The sequence below is a fragment of the Salvelinus namaycush genome, chromosome 12 (genome assembly GCF_016432855.1).
Source record: "Salvelinus namaycush isolate Seneca chromosome 12, SaNama_1.0, whole genome shotgun sequence".
NCBI lineage: Eukaryota > Metazoa > Chordata > Actinopteri > Salmoniformes > Salmonidae > Salvelinus > Salvelinus namaycush.
Window position 1 is genome coordinate 52,709,175 of NC_052318.1, and position 23,856 is coordinate 52,733,030.

The 23,856-nt window shown below is 40.4% G+C and overlaps 1 protein-coding gene across 3 annotated transcripts in view; it reads right to left on the bottom strand.

Moving 5' to 3' along the window:
- slc13a2 (solute carrier family 13 member 2) overlaps positions 1-23,559 on the bottom strand; it is a 57,397-nt gene extending 33,838 nt beyond the window's left edge. Inside the window, exons 1-4 of one of the 3 annotated variants that reach the window (XM_039006037.1) lie at positions 23,182-23,559; positions 1,445-1,570; positions 1,176-1,312; positions 122-375 (exon numbers count right to left, since the gene is read on the bottom strand). In XM_039006037.1, coding sequence (XP_038861965.1) covers positions 122-375; positions 1,176-1,312; positions 1,445-1,570; positions 23,182-23,280 — 616 coding nt within the window. In that variant the 5' untranslated portion in view covers positions 23,281-23,559. Of the gene's footprint in view, positions 1-121; positions 376-1,175; positions 1,313-1,444; positions 1,574-23,181 lie in introns of all 3 variants that reach the window. The other 2 variants (XM_039006036.1, XM_039006038.1) reach the window with 2 other exon arrangements.
- Positions 23,560-23,856: the final 297 nt, after the last annotated feature.

Sequence of the window (23,856 nt, forward strand, 5' to 3'; positions counted from 1 at the left end):
AAATGGTTCTAGGAACCATATCAGGCAATAATGGGTTGGTCTTTATAACATCACTTTTAAGTTTTTAAAGAAAGAAATATAAAAATCCCCTTAAACAGATTACATTCAGGAAAGGACATACACATATGATCCTGCTGAATCTTGACGAGGTCCTGTTTGGTGTTGATCTCTTCTCTTTGGGGTGCTTTCGTGTCCAGTTCGAAGGCCTGGTTGTCTTTCCCTTCAACCTGCAGCTCCCGCTCATCCTGCCTGGCCTCTGTGGCACACAGCTGTCCTAGCACAGCCTGGGCGATGGGCACCATCATGGCTGTGGTGGCTGTGTTACTGATCCACATGGAAAGGAAGGCTGTCACACCCATGAACCCCGACATCAGCCTGGAGAGAGTGAGATGGGGATGGTGATTGCATTCAAACATTACTTTTGTATTGCATGTAATATCTATCTGTATTGTTTTTTTATAACTAAGGTAGGCCTACTTTTAACATTGTTCTTATTGTTTTATGTGATACAGTAGCAAATGTTGCTAACTCGGACTGTATTTTGTAGGACAAAAGCTAATGTTGCTAACTCTGACTGCATTTTACGGTACAATACCTAATATGTCTAAATCTGACTGTATTTTGTAGAATGGTAGCTAATATTGCTAACTCTGACTGTATTTTGTAGAACAGTAGCTAATATTGCTCTCTGACTGTATTTTGTAGAATGGTAGCTAATATTGCTAACTCTGACTGTATTTTGTAGAGCGGTAGCTAATGTTGCTTACTCTGATTTGTATTTTGTAGAGCGGTAGCTATCGTTGCTAAATCTGACTGTATTTTGAAGAACAGTAGCTAATATTGCTAACACTGACTGTATTTTGTAGAACAGTAGCTAATGTTGCTAACACTGACTGTATTTTGTAGAACAGTAGCTAATGTTGCTAACACTGACTGTATTTTGTAGAACAGTAGCTAATGTTGCTAACACTGACTGTATTTTGTAGAACAGTAGCTAATGTTGCTAACTCTGACTGTATTTTGTGGCTAATGTTGCTTGCTCTGACTATATTTTGTAGCTAATGTTGCTTGCTCTGACTATATTTTGTAGAACGGTAGCTAACTCTGACTGTACAGTATACTGACTGTAAATGCTACTGTATTACAGTGGCTACTAGCTAACTTCGTGTACTTACAGTGCCGGTCGTACCCCCACCACTAGTAGTACTCGGAGGGCGATGCGTTTGTGAAGATTCCAGTTCTCAACAGCGATGGCCACCAACAGACCACCAATGAACAGCATGTTAGAGTCCTTTAGGTACTGGACACACACCTGGAAAAGGTAACACACACGCACACACACACACACACACACACAGGTCAAGACCTAGTCAGCCCGCTGACTAAAGTGTAGACATCAGGTTTCAGTCATTTGTTTTGTTTTGTTTGTGTAATGTTTGCGTACTGCTCCAGACTCCATGATGCCCATCATAGGGAAGAGGATAACAGGCAGTAGGGCAGTCACAGCCAGGGGCATACACTCTGTACACCAGTACAGTGCCATCAGGATGATAGCATAGCCACACTTAGCCTGCTGTACACAGAGATAAATGGAGAGAGTACAACAAAAAAGTATGAATGTATGTACTTGTAAGTCGCTCTGGATAAGAGCGTCTGCTAAATGACTTAAATGTAAATGTAAATGAGAGAGAGAGGGAATGGGGAGGTTAGAATACAAACTTGAAACAGAATTTGGCCAGTTTCATTACAAGTTGAATAGCAATAGCAACTGCCTAGCTCTCCATTAGGCCAGAAAGGGATTGATTTTCACTTGTGGGTTCTGGGATTGCTATGCTGACTGAATTAGAAAATGTATAGAACTACTACTGTTTCTCTATATTAATTCTCTCTCTTAAACATACATGCACATAATCTTTAACACACACACACAGAACAGAGAAATAGCAGAGAAACAGAGAAATAACTCCTTTACCTCTTTAAGGATTGTAAGGCTTCATTCACGCAAATAGCTGTAACCTTTGATCATAAAAATGAACAGTCATCCATGCTCTTGTCTTTTATGACACACTTTATGGGCCTTAGGGAGAAATACAAACTCATGGAGATTATTTAACCTTCCTGGCTGAAAACTTTCCATTCCAACACATTGGTTTAGAACAGATAACCTTTTACAACAAACCAGGAGAGTTGCAGTAGAAAGGAAACGGTGTGAAAGGTTATTAGGTGATCATAGTAGTAGCTAGCTGGTTGGCCTAAGGTCAGGAATTCAGCTTGGAACTGGGCTTTCCTTTATCCCATGGTCTACCATGTAGCCTTGGGTTTGGGTTAACACACACACACACACACACACACACACACACACACACACACACACACACACACACACACACACACACACATTACCTTAGTACCATGGTCACCACAGAGAGTCCAAGGACCCAACACATCCATTACAATATCATCATGTTATTGTTGTCAGCTGTACTCTTGTGCAATTCCATTGACTGTGCTATTCAGTTTCAAGGTTGTGTCAGTGTGCCACCGACAAAATGTGTAACGGCAGAATGCAATATACTGTATGCATTATGTATGTGGTGGTGCAAGATGTGTATGATGTGTATGACATGGGCAATGTGCAATGTATGTATCGTGTATTTGTTGAGTGTGAACAGTGCAGTTCTGGGTTCAAATACTATTTAGGGTATTTCAATTTTTTTCAAATACATTTTGACATCATTTTTTTTGAAAATACAAGTAGTTGAATATGATTGATTGATATGATTTAAATAAGTCTCTGAAAATCTACCGGTGCCCAGCACACATGGGCTTACAAGACACTACGAAATTTTTTTTGTAACTCAAAACCAAATAACATTTGACAAATTATACACATATACAATAATTTGGTACAGCTACCATCTAGCCACATTACACAAATAGTACATTTCTCCTCCTCCTCCTTCTCCAGGCATTGTGAACAAACTGAGCAAATTAAACGAAATGCAAGCCTCCTACTGACGAGTTGATCTATCTACAGCTATTCATTTGGTCTCGCAATCCAGGGTTTTAATCAAGCACAGCCCTGCTTAACTCTGATATTTGTCACTGACTACTACCAATGTGCTATCCTGAGAATGATTGTTGAGAAATCTCTTAATAACTAAATATATTCACTGTTGCTTTTGAAGTCAATCCAACATTTTGGTTTAAAAGAGCCTATTAAATGTAACCATACATTAGTCACACAGTGATTTCGGGAAGTATTCAGACCCTTTGACCTTTTCCACAATTTGTTGCGTTACAGTCTTATTCTAAAATGGATTAAATAAATAAAAAATCATCAGCAATCTACAAACAATACCCCATAATGACAAAGCTGGAGCGAAGGTTCACCAGTTTTTTCAAAACAGAAATACCTTATTTACATAAGTATTCAGACCCTTTGCTGTGAGACTCGAAATTGAGAGGTGCCTCCTGTTTCCATTGATCATCCTTGAGATGTTTCTACAACTTGATTGGAGTCCACTTGATTGGACAGGATTTGCACAGGCACACTCCTGTCCATTTAAGGTCCCAAAGTTGATAGTGCATGTACCAAAAAATATCTGCAGCATTGAAGGTCCCAAAGAACACAGTGGCCTCCATCATTCTTAAATGGAAAAATACTCTTTCTAGAGCTGGCCACCTGGCCAAACTGAGCAATCGTGGGGAGAATGGCCTTGGTAAGACAGGTGATCAGGAACCCGATGGTCACTCTGAAAGAGCTCTAGAGTTCCTCTGAGGAGATCAACCTTCCAGAAGGACAACCATCTCTGCAGCACTCCACCAATCAGGCCTTTATGGTAGAGGGGACAGACGGAAGCCAGTCCTCAGTAAAACTGCACAAGACAACCCGTTTGGAGTTTGCCAAAAGGCACCTAAAGACTCTCAGACCATGAGAAACAAGATTCTCCGGTGTGATGAAACCAAGATTGAACTCTTTAGCCTGAATGCCAACCGTCACGTCTGGAGGAAACCTGGCACCATCCCTACGGTGAAGCATGGTGGTGACAGCAGCATCATGCTGTGGGGATGTTTCTCAGCGGCAGGGACTGAGAGTCTAGTCAGGATCGAAACTGGAGCGAAGGTTCACCTTCCAACAGGACTTGAATCTGATCTAACAGCTCTGAAAATACCTGAAAATAGCTGTGCAGCAACGCTCCCCATCCAACCTGACAGAGCTTGAGAGGATCTGCACTGAGGAATGTAAGAAGCTCTCCAAATACAGGTGTGCCAAGCTTGTAGCGTCATACCCAAGAAGACTCGATGCTCTAATCACTGCCAAAGGGTCTGAGTAAAGGTTCTGAATACTTATGTAAATGTAATATTTCATTTTGTATAACAACATGTATAACAACACCTGCACAGGATCGGTACATCCGAACATCACACCTGCAGGACAGGCACAGGATGGCAAAAACAACTGCCCGAGTTACACCAGGAACGCACAATCCCTCCATCAGTGCTCAGACTGTCCGCAATAAGCTGAGAGAGGCTGGACTGAGGGCTTGTAGGCTTGTTGTAAGGCATGTCCTCACCAGACATCACCGGCAATAACGTCGCCTATGGGCACAAACTCACTGTCGCTGGACCAGGCACGACTGGAAAAAAGTGCTCTTCACGGTTTTGTCTCACCAGGGGTGATGGTCGGATTCGCGTTTATCGTCGAAAGAATGAGCGTTACACCGAGGCCTGTACTCTGGAGCGGGATCGATTTGGAGGTGGAGGGTCTGTCATGGTCTGGGGCGGTGTGTCACAGCATCATCGGACTGAGCTTGTTGTCATTGCAGGCAATCTCAACACTGTGCGTTACAGGGAAGACATCCTCCTCCCTCATGTGGTACCCTTCCTGCAGGCTCATCCTGACATCCAGCATGACAATGCCACCAGCCATACTGCTAGTTCTGTGCGTGATTTCCTGTAAGACAGGAATGTCAGTGTTCTGCCATGGCCAGCGAAGAGCTCGGATCTCAATCCCATTGAGCACGTCTGTGACCTGTTGGATCGGAGCGTGAGGGCTTGGGCCATTCCCCCCAAAAATGTCCGGGAACTTGCAGGTGCCTTGGTGGAAGAGGGGTAACATCTCACAGCAAGAACTGGAAAATCTGGTGCAGGAGAAGATTCACTGCAGTTCTTAATGCAGCTGGTGGCCACACCAGATACTGACTGTTACTTTTGATTTTGACACCCCCTTTGTTCTGCGGCACGTTATTCAATTTCTGTTAGTCACACATCTGTGGAACTTGTTCAGTTTTTGTCTGTCTCAGTTGTTGAATCTTGTTATGTTCATACAAATATTTACACATGTTAAGTTTGCTGAAAATAAACGCAGTTGACAGTGAAAGGACGTTTCTTTTTTTGTTGCTGGGTTTACATATAGGCCTAGGGTTTCAAGCTTTGGTTTATTTCAAATGTAATCTTCAAGTTCATTATTAATATGTTGGACACACTTCTCCATCTCAACCAAAAATCAAAGTTAACCTCTCTTGGGTAGGGGGCAGTATTTTCATGTCCGGATGAAAAGTGTGGCCAAAGTAAACTGCCTGTTACTCAGGCCCAGAAGCTAGGATATGCATAGATAGAAAACACTTTAAAGTTTCTAAAACTGTTAAAATAGTGTCTGTGAGTATAACAGAACTGATATGGCAGGCAAAACCCCGAGGCAAAACCATAAAATAACAAAAATTCAGCCTACCACTTTTTCCAATGGCTTTCATGTTTATTACGAGGCAAAGTCCTCCCAGATTGCAGTTCCTAGGGCTTCCACTAGATGTCAAGTCTTTAGAAAGAGTTTTAGGCTGGTTTTTGGAAAAATTTGCTAGAAGTTGTAGTTTTTCTAAGTGGCTCCCATTTTGGCTGTAGGGTTTCCATGCACGTGGAGGAAAGCGCGTTCTTTGTTATTTATCGCCGGTAATGAACATACTATTCTCCGTCTTAAATTGTATCGTTTATTTACATATTAGGGTACCTGAGGTTTGATTATAAACGTTGTTTGACTTGTTTGGATAAGTTTATTGTTAACTTTTGGGATTCATTTTGTATGCATTTTGAAGGAGGGAAACTGAATGAATGAAGCGTGCCAGCTAAACTGAGTGTTTATGGATATGAAGAAGGACTTTATCGAACAAAAGGAACATTTGTGATGTAACTGGGACCTTTTGGAGTGCCGACAGAAGAAGATCTTCACAGGTAAGGCATTTATTATATCGCTATTTCTGACTTTCGTGTCGCACCTGTCTGGTTTTAAAATGTTTTTCATGGTTTTGTATGCGGGGCGCTGTCCTGAGATAATCGCATGTTGTGATTTCACCGTAAAGCCTTTTTGAAATCTGACACGGCGGCTGGATTAACAAGAAGTTAAGCTTTATTTTGATGTATAATACTTATATTTTCATGAATGTTAAATATTTATATTTCTGTAATTTGAATTTCGCGCTCTGCAATTTCACAGCATGTTGGCCAGGTGGAACCGTCCCACCTGCCCATAAGAAGAATTTTTTTTGAATCAAATCAAACCTTAAAGGCACTTTACATATAGTTTGATATGATTCTTGGTTGAGTGGATTGTTAATTTGTAGACAATCTGGAATTAAATCCATACTAAGTCACCTGTACAAAATATACATCTCTTTCAAATGTTGATATTTGGTTGAGTTGACAATCAAACACAATTCATAATTTTTATTTATTTTCTTTTGTAATACAGTAAATAGCCAAACGTTAATCTTACAAACTAATATAACAGTATTTATTTAACCTTACAATGAGTAACATCCATGGCCACATTGAGGGTAGCCTATAGTAACTATAAATATCTTCTTATGTAATCATGGAGCGTGTGCATGTTCAAGATAACATGCAAAGATCGCAGGTCTGTTGAGATTTTCACAATTGCTGTAATAATCTGTGCAGGATCTCGAACAGCATTGATCACTTGCACCATGTACTTTTAATGTATTCTCAACTGGATCCCATTTCATTTGGTTTTGCTATTAGATGAAGCACAGTGACAAAACATCACGCTTTTGTATGAATAACCTGTCTCGCCCAGGCGTTCCGCTAGCGGAACTCCTCCCACATTCCACTGAAAAGGCAGAGCGCGAAATTCAAAAAATATTTTTTAGAAATATTTAACTTTCACACATTAACAAGTCCAATACAGCAAATGAAAGATACACATCTTGTGAATCCAGTCAACATGTCCGATTTTTTAAATGTTTTACAGCGAAAACAGCACGTATATTTATGTTAGCTCACCACCAAATACAAAGAAGGACAGACATTTTTCACAGCACAGGTAGCATGCACAAAGCCAACCTAACTAACCAAGAACCAACCAAACTAACCAAGAAACAACTTCATCAGATGACAGTCTTATAACATGTTACACAATAAATCTATGTTTTGTTCGAAAAATGTGCATATTTGAGGTATAAATCAGTTTTACATTGCAGCTACCATCACAGCTACCGTCAAAAATAGCACCGAAGCAGCCAGAGTAATTATAGAGACCAACGTGGAATACCTAAATACTCATCATAAAACATTTCTGAAAAATGCATCGTGTACAGCAAATGAAAGACAAGCATCTTGTGAATCCAGCCAATATTTCAGATTTTTTAAGTGTTTTACAGCGAAAACACAATATAGCATTATATTAGCTTACTACAATAGCCTACACACAACCGCATTCATTCATCAAGGCACGTTAGCGATAGCAATAGGCACGTTAGCGTTAGCGAATAAACCAGCAAAAGATATCAATTTTCACTAACCTTCATAAACCTTCCTCAGATGACAGTCCTATAACATCAGGTTATACATACACTTATGTATTGTTCGAAAATGTGCATATTTAGAGCTGAAATCAGTGGTTATCCATTATGCTAACGTAGCTTCCTTTTCCCAGAATGTGCGGATATTTCTATTAGACTCTCACCTATTCTGACCAAATAGCTATTCATAAACATTACAAAAAAATACATGTTGTATAGGAAATGATAGATCCATTAGTTCTTAATGCAATCGCAGTGTTAGAATTCTAAAAATATCTTCATTACGACATAAGGCTTATGTTATAGCGAGAGAAAGGCCAAAACCGGGGCGCAAAACTACTAGTATACAGTTCGACAGATATATGAAATAGCATCATAAAATGTTTCTTACTTTTGGTGATCTTCCATCAGAATGTTGGACAAGGGGTCCTTTGTCCAGAACAGTCGTTGTTTGGATTTAGAACATCGTTTTTCCCTCTTGAATTAGCCAGCACACTGGCCAAGTGGCTCGAAGCTCTCCTTTCTGAACAAAGGCACACAACGCAACACGCCTAACGTCCCGAATAAATTTAAAAAATCTAATAAAACTATATTGAAAAAACATATTTTACGATGATATGGTCACATGTATCAAATAAAATCAAAGCCGGAGATAGTAATCGCCTATAACGACAGCTATTCCGATGGCAAATCCAGGACCAACTTCGCGCCTTCCTGAAAACATAAAATGGGTGACACGTCATTCCAAGAGGACGTATTCCATCTCAGACCAAGATAATCACTCCATTTCTTCTCTCACTGCATCTTGACATCCTGGGGAAGGTGTATGACGTGCATGTATACTCATACGTGTCATGCCCATTTATAGGCAGGCCCTTGAACAGAGCATAATTTTCAGACTTTCCACTTCCTGGTCAGAAAGTGTGCTGCCAAATGAGTTCTGTTTTACTCACAGACAAAATTCAAACGGTTTTAGAAACTAGAGAGTGTTTTCTATCCAATAGTAATAATAATATGCATATTGTACGAGCAAGAATAGAGTACGAGGCCGTTTAAATTGGGCACGTTTTTCCCCCAAAGTGTAAATAGCGCCCTCTATCCTCATCAGGATAAAAAACATCTGACATTGTATTCTCATTTGAACTTTGTTGTGCTTTTAAAGAGTATAGTAAATTATTTTAAAATACTTAAAAATACTTCCAATAGAAGTATTCCTGAAAGTCTGAAAATTTTATTTTTATAGGTGAAAAAGATATTTTGTTATTTGAGCTTACCTTCAGGGGAATTTTATGAAGGGGAAAGATTTGCTTTTGGCATTTTCTACATATTTTCAATATTATTCATTTCCATGTCGGCTCCATGCCCAGAAATGCCCATGTCTGGAGCAAAGGATCCCAATTTCAAGCGCTCCCCAAAATGTTTTTGCTGTTTTAAAAACTGTGATTCCTGAAAATGTGTCCAGAGATTTGGTCAACTCAGTAAGATTTGTCTACAATCATAAATTAATCAGGAATGAGCAGGGAGCTACATTATTCATGAGCAGGACCCCTTATTCATGTCCTCATTACATGTGTAGTGCAACACAACCTCATAGTCTGTAAAGTTATCTTTTTTTGATAGATTTAAACAAACAATATTGAAATGACCATAAATGGTCAACTCCATCTCCCTGATAGATCAAGATAGGATATACACTTTTTTGTTTATTTTAATTAGGTTTTAGAGTCATAAAACAACGGAGGAGAGTGAGAGAGAGAGAAAGACACACAGATGCATGTGAGCTCTCACATTTTTTTATAAGAAGATAGATTTGGAGTTAGGTAAACTTGGATTTTTCGGGGAGGGACATATACAGGATGCTACCCCCCACAGCTTAACCTTCAGTCCAGTTTCAAAACTCCCAAACCTAAAACCACATTTTTGGACAAAATTACCTTAAAGGATTCATACTACCAAGGATTCTTTCATCCAAACTAACAAACAGCAGAAACCTGAGGACACCATCCAACCTGTGACAGACGAGATACAACTTCAATTAGCACTGAGGTGTGAAGAGAGAGGTGTCGAAGCCTTTGAGCCCAACAAATGCCAGGAGTCTCTCACAGCCTTCCACACCCAAATCCGAAGGCCTCTGAAGCACCCTCCCACTGTTCAAAGACCATTCAGTGGCATTTTCTTCAAGAAATCTGCCTCCAGATATAAAAGCTTCTCCCAAGTGGGTGTGACTCCTACTCCCATTACCTGCTGCACTGCTGCTTGGATTCCACCTGGTGATCTGTTCACCGTCTGCTCTGGCCTGTCTCCCCCTGTCTGGTACAGGTACCCCCACCACACTCCACCCTCTCTCCCGAGCTTTCATTCGGCCTCAAGCACAAACGCACTGTTGACTCAACTTGCAATGGCTAGCCCCAAGTCGTTATTTTTTTTCTTGTGCATTTTCCTATTTTGCTATTTGCCTCATGACTCCTGCATGCTTTGTTGACTATGAACGTGCTTGTTTACCCAACGGTGGGATAGACTATGTTTTTTCCCACACTCGGGGCTCTGACTATTTGTTACACGGACTTTTGGCTTCCCATCCTATTCTAACCATCTCTCGCCAGCTTGGTATTCATGTTACCTGATGAAATTTCTGTACAATATGATCTTGTTGCCATCTAGTGCACATTCAAATGTCATAAATCAGCACTGCAGAGCTCTCCCTGTCCTCTGCCGTGCCTTTATTGTATTACTGCTGATGATATCTAGAAATGTGCATGTACACCCTGGCACATCTACTGTTGCTAGCCCCAATTCTGACCCGAATTGTGTTCTGATATTGTCACGCTCTGACCATAGAGAGCCCTTGGTTCTCTATGGTGTTGAGGTCAGAGCGTGACTAGGGGGGTGTTCTAGTCATTCTATTTCTATGTTGGTGAGTTGTATGGTTCCCAAATAGAGGCAGCTGGTAATCGTTGCCTCTAATTGGGGATCATATTTAAGAAGCCCTTTCTCCCACCTGCTTTGTGGGATATTGTTTTAGTTAGTGCCTATGAGCGCGCTGTACTTCACAGTCGTTGGATGTTTTGTTGTTTCACTGTGAATTCAAATTATGTGGAACTCAACTCACGCTGCGCCTTGGTCCGCTCTGTACGACGATCGTGACAGATATCTGCTTCACTGATTTCTGCTCTCGTAAAAGCCTGGGTTTTCGGCACGTTAACACTAGAAGCTTAGTACCTAAAATTGATCAATTGAAAGTGTGGGTTCACAGTTCCAATCCAGATGTGTTGGTCATTACTGAGATGTGGTTAAGGAAGTGTTTTGAGTACTGATGTTAACCTTTCTGTTTATAACCTTTTTCGACAAGACAGATCTTTCAAAGGTGGTGAAGTGGCAATCTTTACCAAGGATCACCTTCAGTGCTCGGTTGTGTCCCCAAACAATTTGATGTGCTGGTTTTAAGCATTACACATTCAAATAGCTCTTTGTTGACTGTTGCTCATCCTCCAACAGCAACCAGCCTGTACCCTACCTGCCCTAAACTCTCTCCTGGCCCCTTACACTAAGTCTGAATTTGTCCTCCTAGGTGACCCAAACTGGGACATGCTTAAACCACCTGACCAAGTCCTAAAGCAATGGGACTCCCTAAATCTTTCTCAAATTATTACCAATCCCACAAGGTATGACTCCAAACACCCAGAAAAGGCTACTCTCCTCGATGTTATCCTCACAAATAATCCTGATAGGTATCAGTCTGGTCTTTTCTGGAATGACTTTATTGATCACTGTTACAGCCTGCGTTTGTAATGGCTGCTCAGTGAAACGACCTGTCCTGATTTGTCATAGACGCTTGCAAAAAAGCTTTAATGAGCAAGCGTTCCTTCATGACCTGGCCTCTTTAAATTGGTATAGAATCAGCTTAATCCCTTTTGTTGAAGACACTTGCACCTTCTTTTATGATATTTTCAGTGGTATTGCTAACAAACACACCCCCATAAATAAAATGAGAAATAAAAACAGGGTCAGCCCCTGGTTCGACCGTGATCTTGCAGAGTTACTCCACCTCAATAATTTAATTTGGCGAAAGGCTCGGCACGCGCATACTCAGGCTGATGAGAAATAAGTGCACTCAGGCTATCCGGAAAGCCAAAGTTAGTTACTTTAAGGAGCAGTTCTCTCTCTGTGGGTCTAACCCCAAGAAGTTCTGGAAAACGGTCAAAGACCTGGAGAATAAACCCTCCTCCTCACAGATGCCCATGTCCCTTAATGTTGATGATGTGGTTGTTATTGACGAGAAGCACATGGCTGAGCTCTTTTTTCACCACTTCATTAAGCCAGGATTCCTATTTGACTCAGCCATGGCTCCTTGCACGTCCAACATTCCCTAATCTCCCACCCCTTCTAATGTGTCTAGCCCCGATGCTCCTCCCTCTTTTTCCCCTGCTCCTCTACAAAGTTTCTCCCTGCAGGCGGTCACTGAATACGAGGTGCTAAAGGAGCTCCTTAAACTTGACCCCAAAAAAACATCTGGGTCAGATGGTTTAGACCTTTTCTTCCTTAAGGTTCTGCCCCTATCATTGCCAAGCCTGTCTCTGACCTTTTTATCCTCACTCTCCTCTCCATTGCTTGGAAGGCAGCCACGGTGCGTCCTATATTTAAAGGGCGAGATCAAGCTGATCCTAACTGTTATAGGCCTATTTCTATTTTGCCTTGTTTACTGACTGGCTTTCTTGATGTATATATTATTCTCTCTGGTATGCAATCTGGTTTCTGCTCAGGTTATGGATGTGTCATTGCAACCTTAAAGGTCCTCAATGATGTCACCATTGCCCTTGAATCTATGCAATGTTGTGCTGCTATTTTTATTGACTTGGCCAAAGCTTTTGATAGACCATTCCATTCTTGTTGGCTGGATAAGGAGTATTGGTGTCTCTGAGGGTTTTTTAGCTTGGTTCGCTAACTACAGTGGTTGCTCCACTAAAAGGTTTGCGATTATGCTGCGGGACTTAGAGGTAATTTGTGGTTTAGTACGTTACCCTGCGTCACCACTTCTTTGCTCCAGACCAGCACAAGGGGGAGTTAGAGCACTGATTATGCTTTCAGGTGCTACTGTGTCTCTAACTGACAATGAATAGGCGACATAAACCTACCTTGTGCACAACTTCAGTATTACTTACTAAAACTGTTGTTACACTAAGGTTTTTATTATTTTATTTTGTTAGGATTATTTTGCTTTTACTGTAGTACTGTAGCCCACTCTTGACCAGTCACATTGTACAGCGCCTGAGTGGCGCACCGGTCTAAGACACTGTGTTGCTACAGCTACAGCTGTGTCGCTACAGATGTGTGTTGCTACAGATGCTGGTTCCATACTCGTGCCGGTCTCACCCCATATTCAAGAATGGCCTTTATCCTCGCTCAACTTTCCTTATTTGAAAACAAAATCATCTCCAAAATATTTTTATTTTTTATTATTATTATTAATTTAGAATTATATAAAAGTCCCTTGGAAAATCTCACAGATATATTATTTACCCTGTTATTAGCAGGACAATATACTGTATATCCACATCGATGGGACAGTAGTGGAGAAGGTGGAAAGTTTTAAGTTCCTCGGTGTACTGTCAAGGTGTGGGTGTAGCTGGTGCATGGAAGTCAGGTGCAGAAGAGCAGAGATGACTGGACTAAGCACTTTACTGAGTCAATATATGAAAAGAACGCAACCACGTCACAAAAACAAATGCTCTCAGAACAAGTGAGGCAGCACAAAATACAAAGTACAGTACAAAATACAAAGTACAGGCTGTCACAAAGCACGGGTGTAAAATATAACGCGGTGCAAACCAGCCGGAAGCGTGCCAACCTGACTATAAACAAATTCACACACAGACATGGGGGGGAACAGAGGGTTAAATACACGACAGGTAATGAGGGAATGTAAATCAGGTGTGTGGGAAAACAAGACAAAACAAATGGAAAATGAAAGGTGGATCAGCGATGGCTAGAAGACCGGTGACGTGGACCGCCGAACGCCGCCTGAACAAGGAGAGGGACTGACTTCGGCGGAAGTTGTGACATGTACACATCACGGACAAACTGAAATGGTCCACCCACACAGACAGCGTGGTGAAGAAGGCGCAACCGTGCCTCTTCAACCTCAGGAGGCTGAAGAAATTTGGCTTGTCACCAAAAACACTTTTACAGATGCACAGTCGAGAGCATCCTGTCAGGCTGTATCACCGCCTGGTATGGCAACTGCTCCACCCACAACCGTAAGGCTCTCCAGAGGGTAGTGAGGTCTACACAACGTATCACCGGGGGCAAACTACCTGCCCTCCAGGACACCTACACCACCGATGTCACAGGAAGGCCAAAAAGATCAAGGACAACAACCACCCGAGCCACTGCCTGTTCAATCCGCTATCATCCAGAAGGCGAGGTCAGTACAGGTGCATTAAAGCTGGGACCGAGAGACTGAAAAACAACTTCTATCTCAAGGCCATCAGACTGTTAAACAGCCATCACTAACATTGAGTGGCTGCTGCCAACATACTGACTCAATCTCTAGCCACTTTAATAATAAAAAATTGGATGTATTAAATGTATCACTAGTCACTTAAACAATGCCACTTTATATAATGTTTACATACCCTACATTACCCATCTCATATGTGTATACTATTCTCTATACCATCTACTGCATTTTGCCTATGCCGTTCGGCCATTGCTCATCCATATATTGATATGTACATATTCTTATTCATTCCTTTACACTTGTGTGTAAAAGGTAGTTGTTGTGAAATTGTTAGATTACTTGTTAGATATTATTGCATGGTCAGAACTAGAAGCACAAGCATTTTGCTACACTTGCATTAACATCTGTTAACCATGTGTATGAATTTGATTTAATTTGATATTGGTCATGGCTCCCGAGTGGCGCACAATGGGATTGCCTTGCAGTTCTCCAGCTGTATCCACTGAAAGTGTGCGAGGTTCAAGGCACAAGGGCAGGGGCACGGGATGGGCCCCACGCACAGAAGACGAACCTAGCCCATTGGGACGGGAGGATGAGGAAAGGGGGCACCTCCACAGTGGATAGCACAGAGCAGCACTTTAAGGGGCATTGCACTAATAAAGGCGCTGACTAGGGAAACGTTCCCGCTGTTCTTAATGCCAGTCGGAACGTTCAAACTAAAACAATGTAACTAATAATGCCATCTTTATGCTTTCGTTAATAAAATAATGATAAAAATACTCTTTCAAAATGCCAATGCTTATTTAGTTATGGATCCATAACAAATTACTATGGGAATAAATATCACTGAATTACAGAAATATAGGAACAAATTTGTCTAATGAAGGTAAACAAATTGTTGCTTTCTGGAAAATACTCTTTCAAACACATACGGTCACATTGTACAGCGCCATTATGGCTATTAGCAGGTAGCTGGACAATAGACTTGCCTAGAAGTTGGGTGGGGGGAGAATTATATTGTCAAATGTATCGTCAAATGTTAGGTTGGCTGTATCACAACCGGCCGTGATTGGTTGCAATTTCATTTTAATCCACCAGAAAAGACAAAACAAATAATGCGACAAAAAGTATTATTATGTATCACATCCGACCATGATTAGGAGTCCCATAGGGTTGCGCACAATTGGCTCAGCGTTTATCTCCCTCTAAAAAAAGAAATGGCCTTTACAAATATTATTTGGGCCTTTATTCAGATTACAATCGATCACTTTTTCTTTTTTTTTAACAAAATAACCTCCAAAATATCGTTATATATTATCAAGTTGATGGCACAGTCATAAAGCCCGGCACCTAATGTACATAAAGCTGAGTGACTCACTCATTCATGGCTTTTGATCAAAATAAATAAGTACCAACATTCTTTCTGATCGTTTTTAATAAATAAATGTTTTGGTTATCCTGACCTGGACACCATGTACAGTATTATAATTGCCCAGTCGGGGCTAATAGCATGACAATATACCTTTACCAACACCTTTCTGTATTTTGATACTTTGTGGATGGGACTTCAGAGTGGATGGGGGCTCCCACAGTGCAAAATGCATTGCTACAGATGTAGGTTTGATACCTGTGCCGGCCGCCACCGGGAGACCCATGAGGCGGCTGTTGGTTTTAATTTAGAATCCTTCAATCCTCTATATGTAATTATTGGTGGAGAGTCACGTCATATTTGTTTTATATACTGTAGGCCTACCGTAGGCGACATGAGTCTCACTAGTGTTGAGTAATGTGCTGTTAAAAGTGGTGTAGGTCTTGTTTATTTGAAGAGCATAATGAAGTTAGAAGCAATAGGATTTGAATAGCCTACAACTATTTTAGCACCATTTCGCGCTGCTCTGAGACAAGCATGGGGACTGGTCTTGATAAATCAATACTTTTTTTACTTTCACTGAATCTTCGTTTGGATATTGGTTAGACTACAATTATAAAATTAGGGTGTATACATGTTATGCTCTTAGTGTAACCTTGATTTAACTAGGTAAGTCAGTTAACCTCTTTCAGCTAGGGGGCAGAATTTTTATGTTTGGAAAAATAACGTTCCCAAGGTAAACGGACTATTTCTCAGGTCCAGATGCTAGAATATGCATATAATTGACAGATTGGGATAGAAAACACTCTAAAGTTTCCAAAACGGTCAAAATATTGTCTGTGAGTATAACAGAACTGATTTTGCAGGCGAAAACCTGAGGAAATCCAACCCGGAAGTGCCTTTTATTTGGAAAAATCCCTGTTCCGTTGCCTGCCCCTCCTCCATTTAAAGGGGTATCAACCAGATTCCTTTTCCAATGGCTTCCTCAGGCTGTGACCAGGCTTTAGACATAGTTTCAAGCTTTTATTTTGAAAAATGAGTGAGATTTTTCAAAATGCGTCAGGTGTCCTTTGATTAGTTCCTGCGCGCAAGAGATGTAGCTCGACATTTTCTTTCTCTGTAGTATTGAATAGGTTACCGTCCGGTTGAAATATTATAAATTATGTATGTTAAAAACAACCTGAGGATTGATTATAAAAAACGTTTGACATGTTTCTACGAACATTACGGATACTTTTTGGAACGAGCCTATGGTTTTCTGAACATAACGCGCAAACCAAATGGTGGTTTTTGGTTATAAAACTAATCTTTATCGATCAAAAATAACATTTATTATGTAACTGGGAGTCTCGTGAGTGCAAACATCCGAAGATTATCAAAGGTAAGCGATTCAGTTTATTGCTTTTCTGACTTTCGTGACCAAGCTAATTTGAGGCTAGCTGTTCTTACTGTTTTGTCTAGTGATTGATAAACTCAAACTGGATTGCTTTCGCTGTAAAGCATATTTTCAAAATCTGACACGATAGGTGGATTAACAACAAGCTAAGCTGTGTTTTGGTATATTTCAGTTGTGATTTCATGATTATAAATATTATTATTTTTTATTTTTTATTTGGCGCTCTGCAATTCAGCGGTTGTTTAGCGGCAATTGGGCGGCAAGAAGTTAAGAACAAATTCTTATTTAGAAGGACAGCCACCTCCTTCCTCCCCATCAGGGAATTGAACCCCGGTCTCCTGCGTGCCCGCAAGACACGGGATTCTTTAGCTAAATAGCCCAGTACTGTAGCCTACTCCAGACTGTCATGTTGTACAGCCCCATATTTTCTATTCCTTCCTAACAGAAACCCAGAGGGTTTTTAATTTTTCTTGGAATAAAAACACCATAAAATTAATCAAATGAATTCACTTCTTTGGGATAGGGGGCGGTATTTTGACGTCCGGATGAAAAGCGTGCCCAAAGTAAACTGCCTGCTACTCAGGCCCAGAAGCTAGGATATGCATATAATTGGTAGATTTGGATAGAAAACAGTTTCTAAAACTGTTAAAATTATGTCTGTGAGTATAACAGAACTTATTTGCCAGGCGAAACAAACCATCCAGGAATTATTTTTTTGAGTTCACTGTCTTTTCAATTGGTTTCTATGGTAAACTAGATTTATGAGGTACCTGGTTGCAGTTCCTATGGCTTCCACTAGATGTCAACAGTCTTAGAAATTGGTTGATGTTTTTCCTTTGAGAAATGAAGAAATACGGCTATTCAGAATGAGAGTCACCTCGCGCGACCTGTAGCTTGCTCCACTTTGATTTTATCCGCTATTGAACACAGTATATTCCGTCTTAAATGTATCGATTATTTACGTTTTAGGATACCTAAGGATGGATTAGGAAAGTTGTTTGAAATGTTTGGACAAAGTTTACAGGTAACTTATTAGATCATTTGTAGTCATGTTGGGCGAGTTGGAACCGGTGTTTTTCTGAATCAAATGCGCCAAATAAATGTACATTTTGGGGATATAAAAAAAGGACCATTTGTGATGTTTCTGGGACATATTGGAGTACCAACAGAAGAAGATCTTCAAAGGTAAGACATTAATTATATCGTTATTTCTGACTTTTGTGTCGCCACCTGCCTGGTTGAAAATGATTGTTATGCATTTGTATGGTGGGGTGCTGTCCTCAGATAATCGCATGGTTTGCTTTTGCCGTAAAGCCTTTTTGAAATCTGACAACGAGGCTGGATTAACAAAAGGTTTAGCTTTATTTTGACATATTGCATGTGTATTTTCAAGAATGTTAAATATTTACAATTCTGTAGTTTGAATTTGGCGCCCTTTACTTTCACTGGATGTTGGTCAGGTGGGACGCTACCGTCCCACCTAGCCTAGAGAAATTAAGCAACATTTCTTAAAAATCAGTCCCATATACTATGTTTTTACAAAAAAGGTTTTAAATTCTCTAGTACAGCCACTAATGAAGGCTATCAAATGCTACTCAAAGATGCCCTCTGGTGGTCAAAGTAGCACTGACTAGCATTAATGGTACCAGTGGTTGGCACTTAAATAACGTGCCATAGAATTCTGCGGCACGATGCAAGCTGTGTCGCAGTACGCTGCAACTTTTAAAGGACGAACTATTGTACCTCTCTCAAAGAGTGCTAGTATAAAGTCTGAACATCTGCTGTCTCAACCACTACCTGTCACGAAGGGAGTACCCCAAGGCTTGATCCTAGGCCCCACACTCTTCTCAATTTACATCAACAACACATCTCAGGCAGTAGGAAGCTCTCTCATCCATATATATGCAGATGATAGTCTTATACTCAGCTGGCCCCTCCCCGGATTTTGTGTTAAATGCTCTACAACAAAGCATTCTTAGTGTCTAACTAGCTTTCTCTGCCGTTGACCTTGTTCAGAACACTTACAAAACAAAGGCAATGTGGTTTGGTAAGAAGAATGCCCCTCTCCCCACAAGTGTGATTACTACCTCTGAGGGTTTAGAGCTTGAGGTAGTCACCTCATAGAAATACTTGGGAGTATGGCTAGACGGTACACTGTCCTTCTCTCAGCACACAAATGTATACTTAGTTTCCTCTATCATAATCACTCCTCTTTCACCCCAGCTGCCTAACTAACCCTGATTCAGATGACCATCCTACCCATGCTAGACGTAATTTATAGATCGGCATGTAAGGGTGCTCTCGAGCGGCTAGATGTTCTTTACCATTCGGCCATCAGATTTGCCATCAAAGTTCTTTATAGGACACATCACTGCACTCTATACCCCTCTGTAAACCTGTCATCTATGTATACCCGTCGCAAGACCCACTGGTTGATGCTTATTTATAAAACCCTCTAAGGCCTCACTCCCCCCTATCTGAGATACCAACTGCAGCCCTCATCCTCCACATACAACACCCGTTCTGCAAGTCAAATTCTGTTAAAGGTCCCCAAAGCAAACACATCCCTGGGCCACTCCCCTTTTCAGTTCGCTTCAGCTAGCGACTGGAATGAGCTGCAAACAACCCTCAAACTGGAAAGTTTTATCTCAATCTCTTCGTTCAAAGACTCAATCATGGACACTCTTAGTGACAGTTGTGGCTGCTTTGCGTGATGTATTGTTGTCTATACCTTATTGCATTTTGTGCTGTTGTCTGTGCCCAATAATGTTTGTATCATGTTTTGTGATGCTACCATGTTGTGCTGCTGCCATGTTGTGTTGCTACCATGCCATGTTGTTGTCTTAGGCCTCTCTTTATGTGGTGTTGTCTCTCTTGTCGTGATGTGTGTTTTGTTCTATATATATTTTTTAATCCCAAAAGGCCTTTTGCATTTTGGTAGGCCGTCATTGTAAATAAAAATGTGTTCTTAACTGACTTGCCTAGTTAAATAAAAGTAAAATAAACATAAAAAAACGAAATTGCTACTTTGTGTACCACTTGAATTAAGATTAAAAATGTAATGGTTATATTTTTATTGGGGATTTTCTAATTAATCATTTTATATAAGTATTTTACAAATGTTTGTATTGAACTTTTATTTTTAGAGGCAAAAATATGTCTGTTTTGAGTATTTGTTGTCAACTCTGTCACTGATGGCCAACCTCACTAAGATCTTTTTGGGGGGATCAATATTCAGAAAATAATATTTTAATCACTGTTCTGCAACAAATGCAACCTCTACAGGATTGGTGGGTCCCCCATGGGACGGTTGAGCTGACGTAGGTTAATGTGATTAGCATGAGGTTGTAAGTAACAAGAACATTTCCCAGGACATAGACATATCTGATATTGGCAGAAAGCTTAAATTCTTGTTAATCTATCTGCCCTGTCCAATTTAGAGTAGCTATTACAGTGGAAGAATACCATGCTATTGTTTGAGGAGAGTGCACAGTTATGAAATTGAAAATGTATTAATAAACCAGTTAGGCACATTTGGGCAGTCTTGATACATTTTGAACATAAATGCAATGGTTCATTGGATCAGTCTAAAACGTTGCACATACACTGCTGCCATCTAGTGGCCAAAATCTAAATTGTGCCTGTGCTGGAATAATACATTATGGCCTTTCTCTTGCATTTCAAAGATGATGGTACAACAACATGATATTTTACCATATCTAATGTGTTATATTCTCCAACATTAATTTTACATTTCCACAAACTTCAAAGTGTTTCCTTTCAAATGGTATCAAGAATATGCATATCCTTGCTTCAGGTCCTGAGCAACAGGCAGTTAGATTTGGGTATGTAATTTTAGGCAAAAAAAAAAAAAGGGGGAATGTGTTGGCTGTGCTAGATCCAATGCATAATGTTTGCTTTATAAATATTGTTTTATGTTCTGAATCTTAAAATTCAAAATGCACTCACACATCTGAGCTGTCTTTGTTGCAGGTAAATGGTAACAGTTGAACAAAATGAGGCAAAATTTTCTTCTGAGTCTTCTTCTGAAAATCCCAAGATAATCAAAAGTTATTTTCCCTGGTGCATTATATAACACTACAACATAAAACTAAAATAAGTTTCTAGATTTGTATGAAATACTTGAATAATCTAATGTTTATCCAACCAACCAAACACTTGTTGAACAGTACATGTAAAATGATATGCCTTTTATGGTGTCGGACAGATTTGACATTAATACAGTTAGTTACATTTCATGAATTAGAGGGTTGTTCCTTTTTACATGGTGTGATAGCTGATACTTTGGTCTTTCCAAAAAATATGTTTGAAATGTAGTTAATATATATTTGTGAAAAACAAGTTGAGATTGTTCTGTATTAAAGAATCCCTGAGATGATTCTGGACACATTATTTGAAAATACTCAAACACAGAGAAAATACGTATTTAAAATACAAATAATCAAATACACATGCATTTGAATCCAGGTCTGGAAGAGTGTATATTTAAGCAATAAGGCCTGAGGAGGTGTGGTATATGGCAATATACCATGGCTAAGGGCTGTTTTTATGCATGGATTATCCGCTGTATATTGACCATATACCACAACCCCCCGAGGTGCCTTACTGTTATTATAAACTGGCTACTGACATAATTAGAACAATAAAGTAATGTTGCATCATACCCATGGTATATTGTCTGATATAACTATCGCTTTCAGCCAATGAGCATCCAGGACCAAACTACGTGGTTTATAATTTTTTATACAGCAGTACTGACAATTTCCATGAACAATAAAGCTTATCCCATCCTATTGCCTTATTATCCCCCTATCTATCCACATGTAACCGCCCAATAGGACATGCTTTGTGTTCAGTAGGCATGAAGTAAGAGAAAACAGTTTGAAACAGATGAGATATGTTACTAAATGTCCTGAACCTGACCAATAATAACACTAAATTGATTTACTTGTTCTGTTTCAAAACCTTTCAACATGTTTTTCAATCTTGTGCATACTGAGCATGACCCTGCGATCACATTATTCTTTTTTATATATTTGATTCTCTTCCAGGCAAACTAGCATGGTGAGGAATGTTTGGTAGACCCTAGATATATATTTTTATATTTAATATATATCTACTAGTATCTGCTGTTATCTAATAAATAACCTTGGTATTTTGGAGCCTCGCTCCTCACAGTGTTTTGATGACATCAACATGTTCCCTCCTCAGAACTGCTGGCTCATTCTGATTTAGAACCTCTTCCTCATCATCATGGATACCAATCAATATCCCTCTAACCAGGCAAGCTCCTCTGTGTTCACATCACTAAGGATTTAACATGGTCGACACACAAATGCACCATTGAGAGCATCTTAACTGGCCGCATCACCGCTTGGTACAGCAACTCTTTGGCTTCTGACCACAAGCCGCTACATAGGGGAAGGGCCCCTACCATCCAGGAACTCTATACCAGGCGGTGTCAGAGGAATGCCTAAAAATTGTCAAAGACTCGAGCCACCAAGTCATACTGCTCTCTCTGCTACCCCATGGCAAGCGGTACCGATGCACCAAGTCTGGAACCAACAGGACCCTGAACAGCTTCTACCCACAAACCATAAGACTGATAAATAGTTAACCAAATAGCTTCCTGGACTATCTGCATTGACCCCCTTTTGCACTCTTTTGACTCATTACATACCCTACTGCTACCGCTTATTGTCGATCCTGTTGCCTAGTCACTTTTCTAGTGACTACTGTTTCACTTGCCTAGTCCCCTACCTATATGTACATATCTACCTCAATTACCTCGTACCCCTGCACATCAACTCAGTAGTGGTAGCCTGTGTATATGGCCAAATTATCGTTACTCATTGTATTTTCTATTGTTTTTCTTTTTTCTCTCTGCATTGTCAGGAAGGGCCCGTAAGTAAGCATTTCACTGTTAGTCCACACCTGTTGATTACGAAGCATGTGACAAATAACATTTGATTTGAAAATACTTTTCAATAAGGATGTAAATGCTACCAACACACACACACACACACACACACACACACACACACACACACACACACACACACACACACACACACACACACACACACACACACACACACACACACACACACACACACACACTTACTGGTGTGGGGATGAGCAGAGGCAGAGGCAGGAGGAGAAGTGGGGTGAGGAAGATAATGAGGTAGTTCCTATGGCTCCACAGCCAGCTACACCCAACCATGGCTCTCCAACAGACAGGTAACCCAGAGACAGAAACACACCTGGACCACAGGTAACCTAGCGTTAACTTACTACTAACCTACAGGTAACACGAAAAATAGTTTGGTCAGGTATACACCTGAGCACCAGATAGCTCAACGTTCAGAGATCCAAAAAGTAACCCAGAAAGCAGTGAACAGAAAGGTACATCTGCACTCCTGGCTGAGCCACAGGTCAAATACAGGTAAGCCTCAGGTTAGCTACTGGTAAGGTAGTGGGAAAGGTGTGCTCCAGGCTGACAGCGTAGCAGGAAATGTGTCTAACAAGACTGTCATTTACTGTTTATATCACAGAGAAAGTATTAAACATTAACTCAACCACAAGGGGAGGGTGATCATAGAGAGTGAGAGAGAGATAGGAAAAGAGTGAGGGAAGGGTAAAGGATAGGAGAAGTGAGGGAGGGAGAAAGAGAGAGTGATCACCAAACTATAGAGTATTGATTTACCAGACAATAAAGTTATTTCAACTTTATCTAAATGTCCAATTCCAATGATTTATCACACACACTATTATTGGAAGTTACTTGAAACCCCTTTTC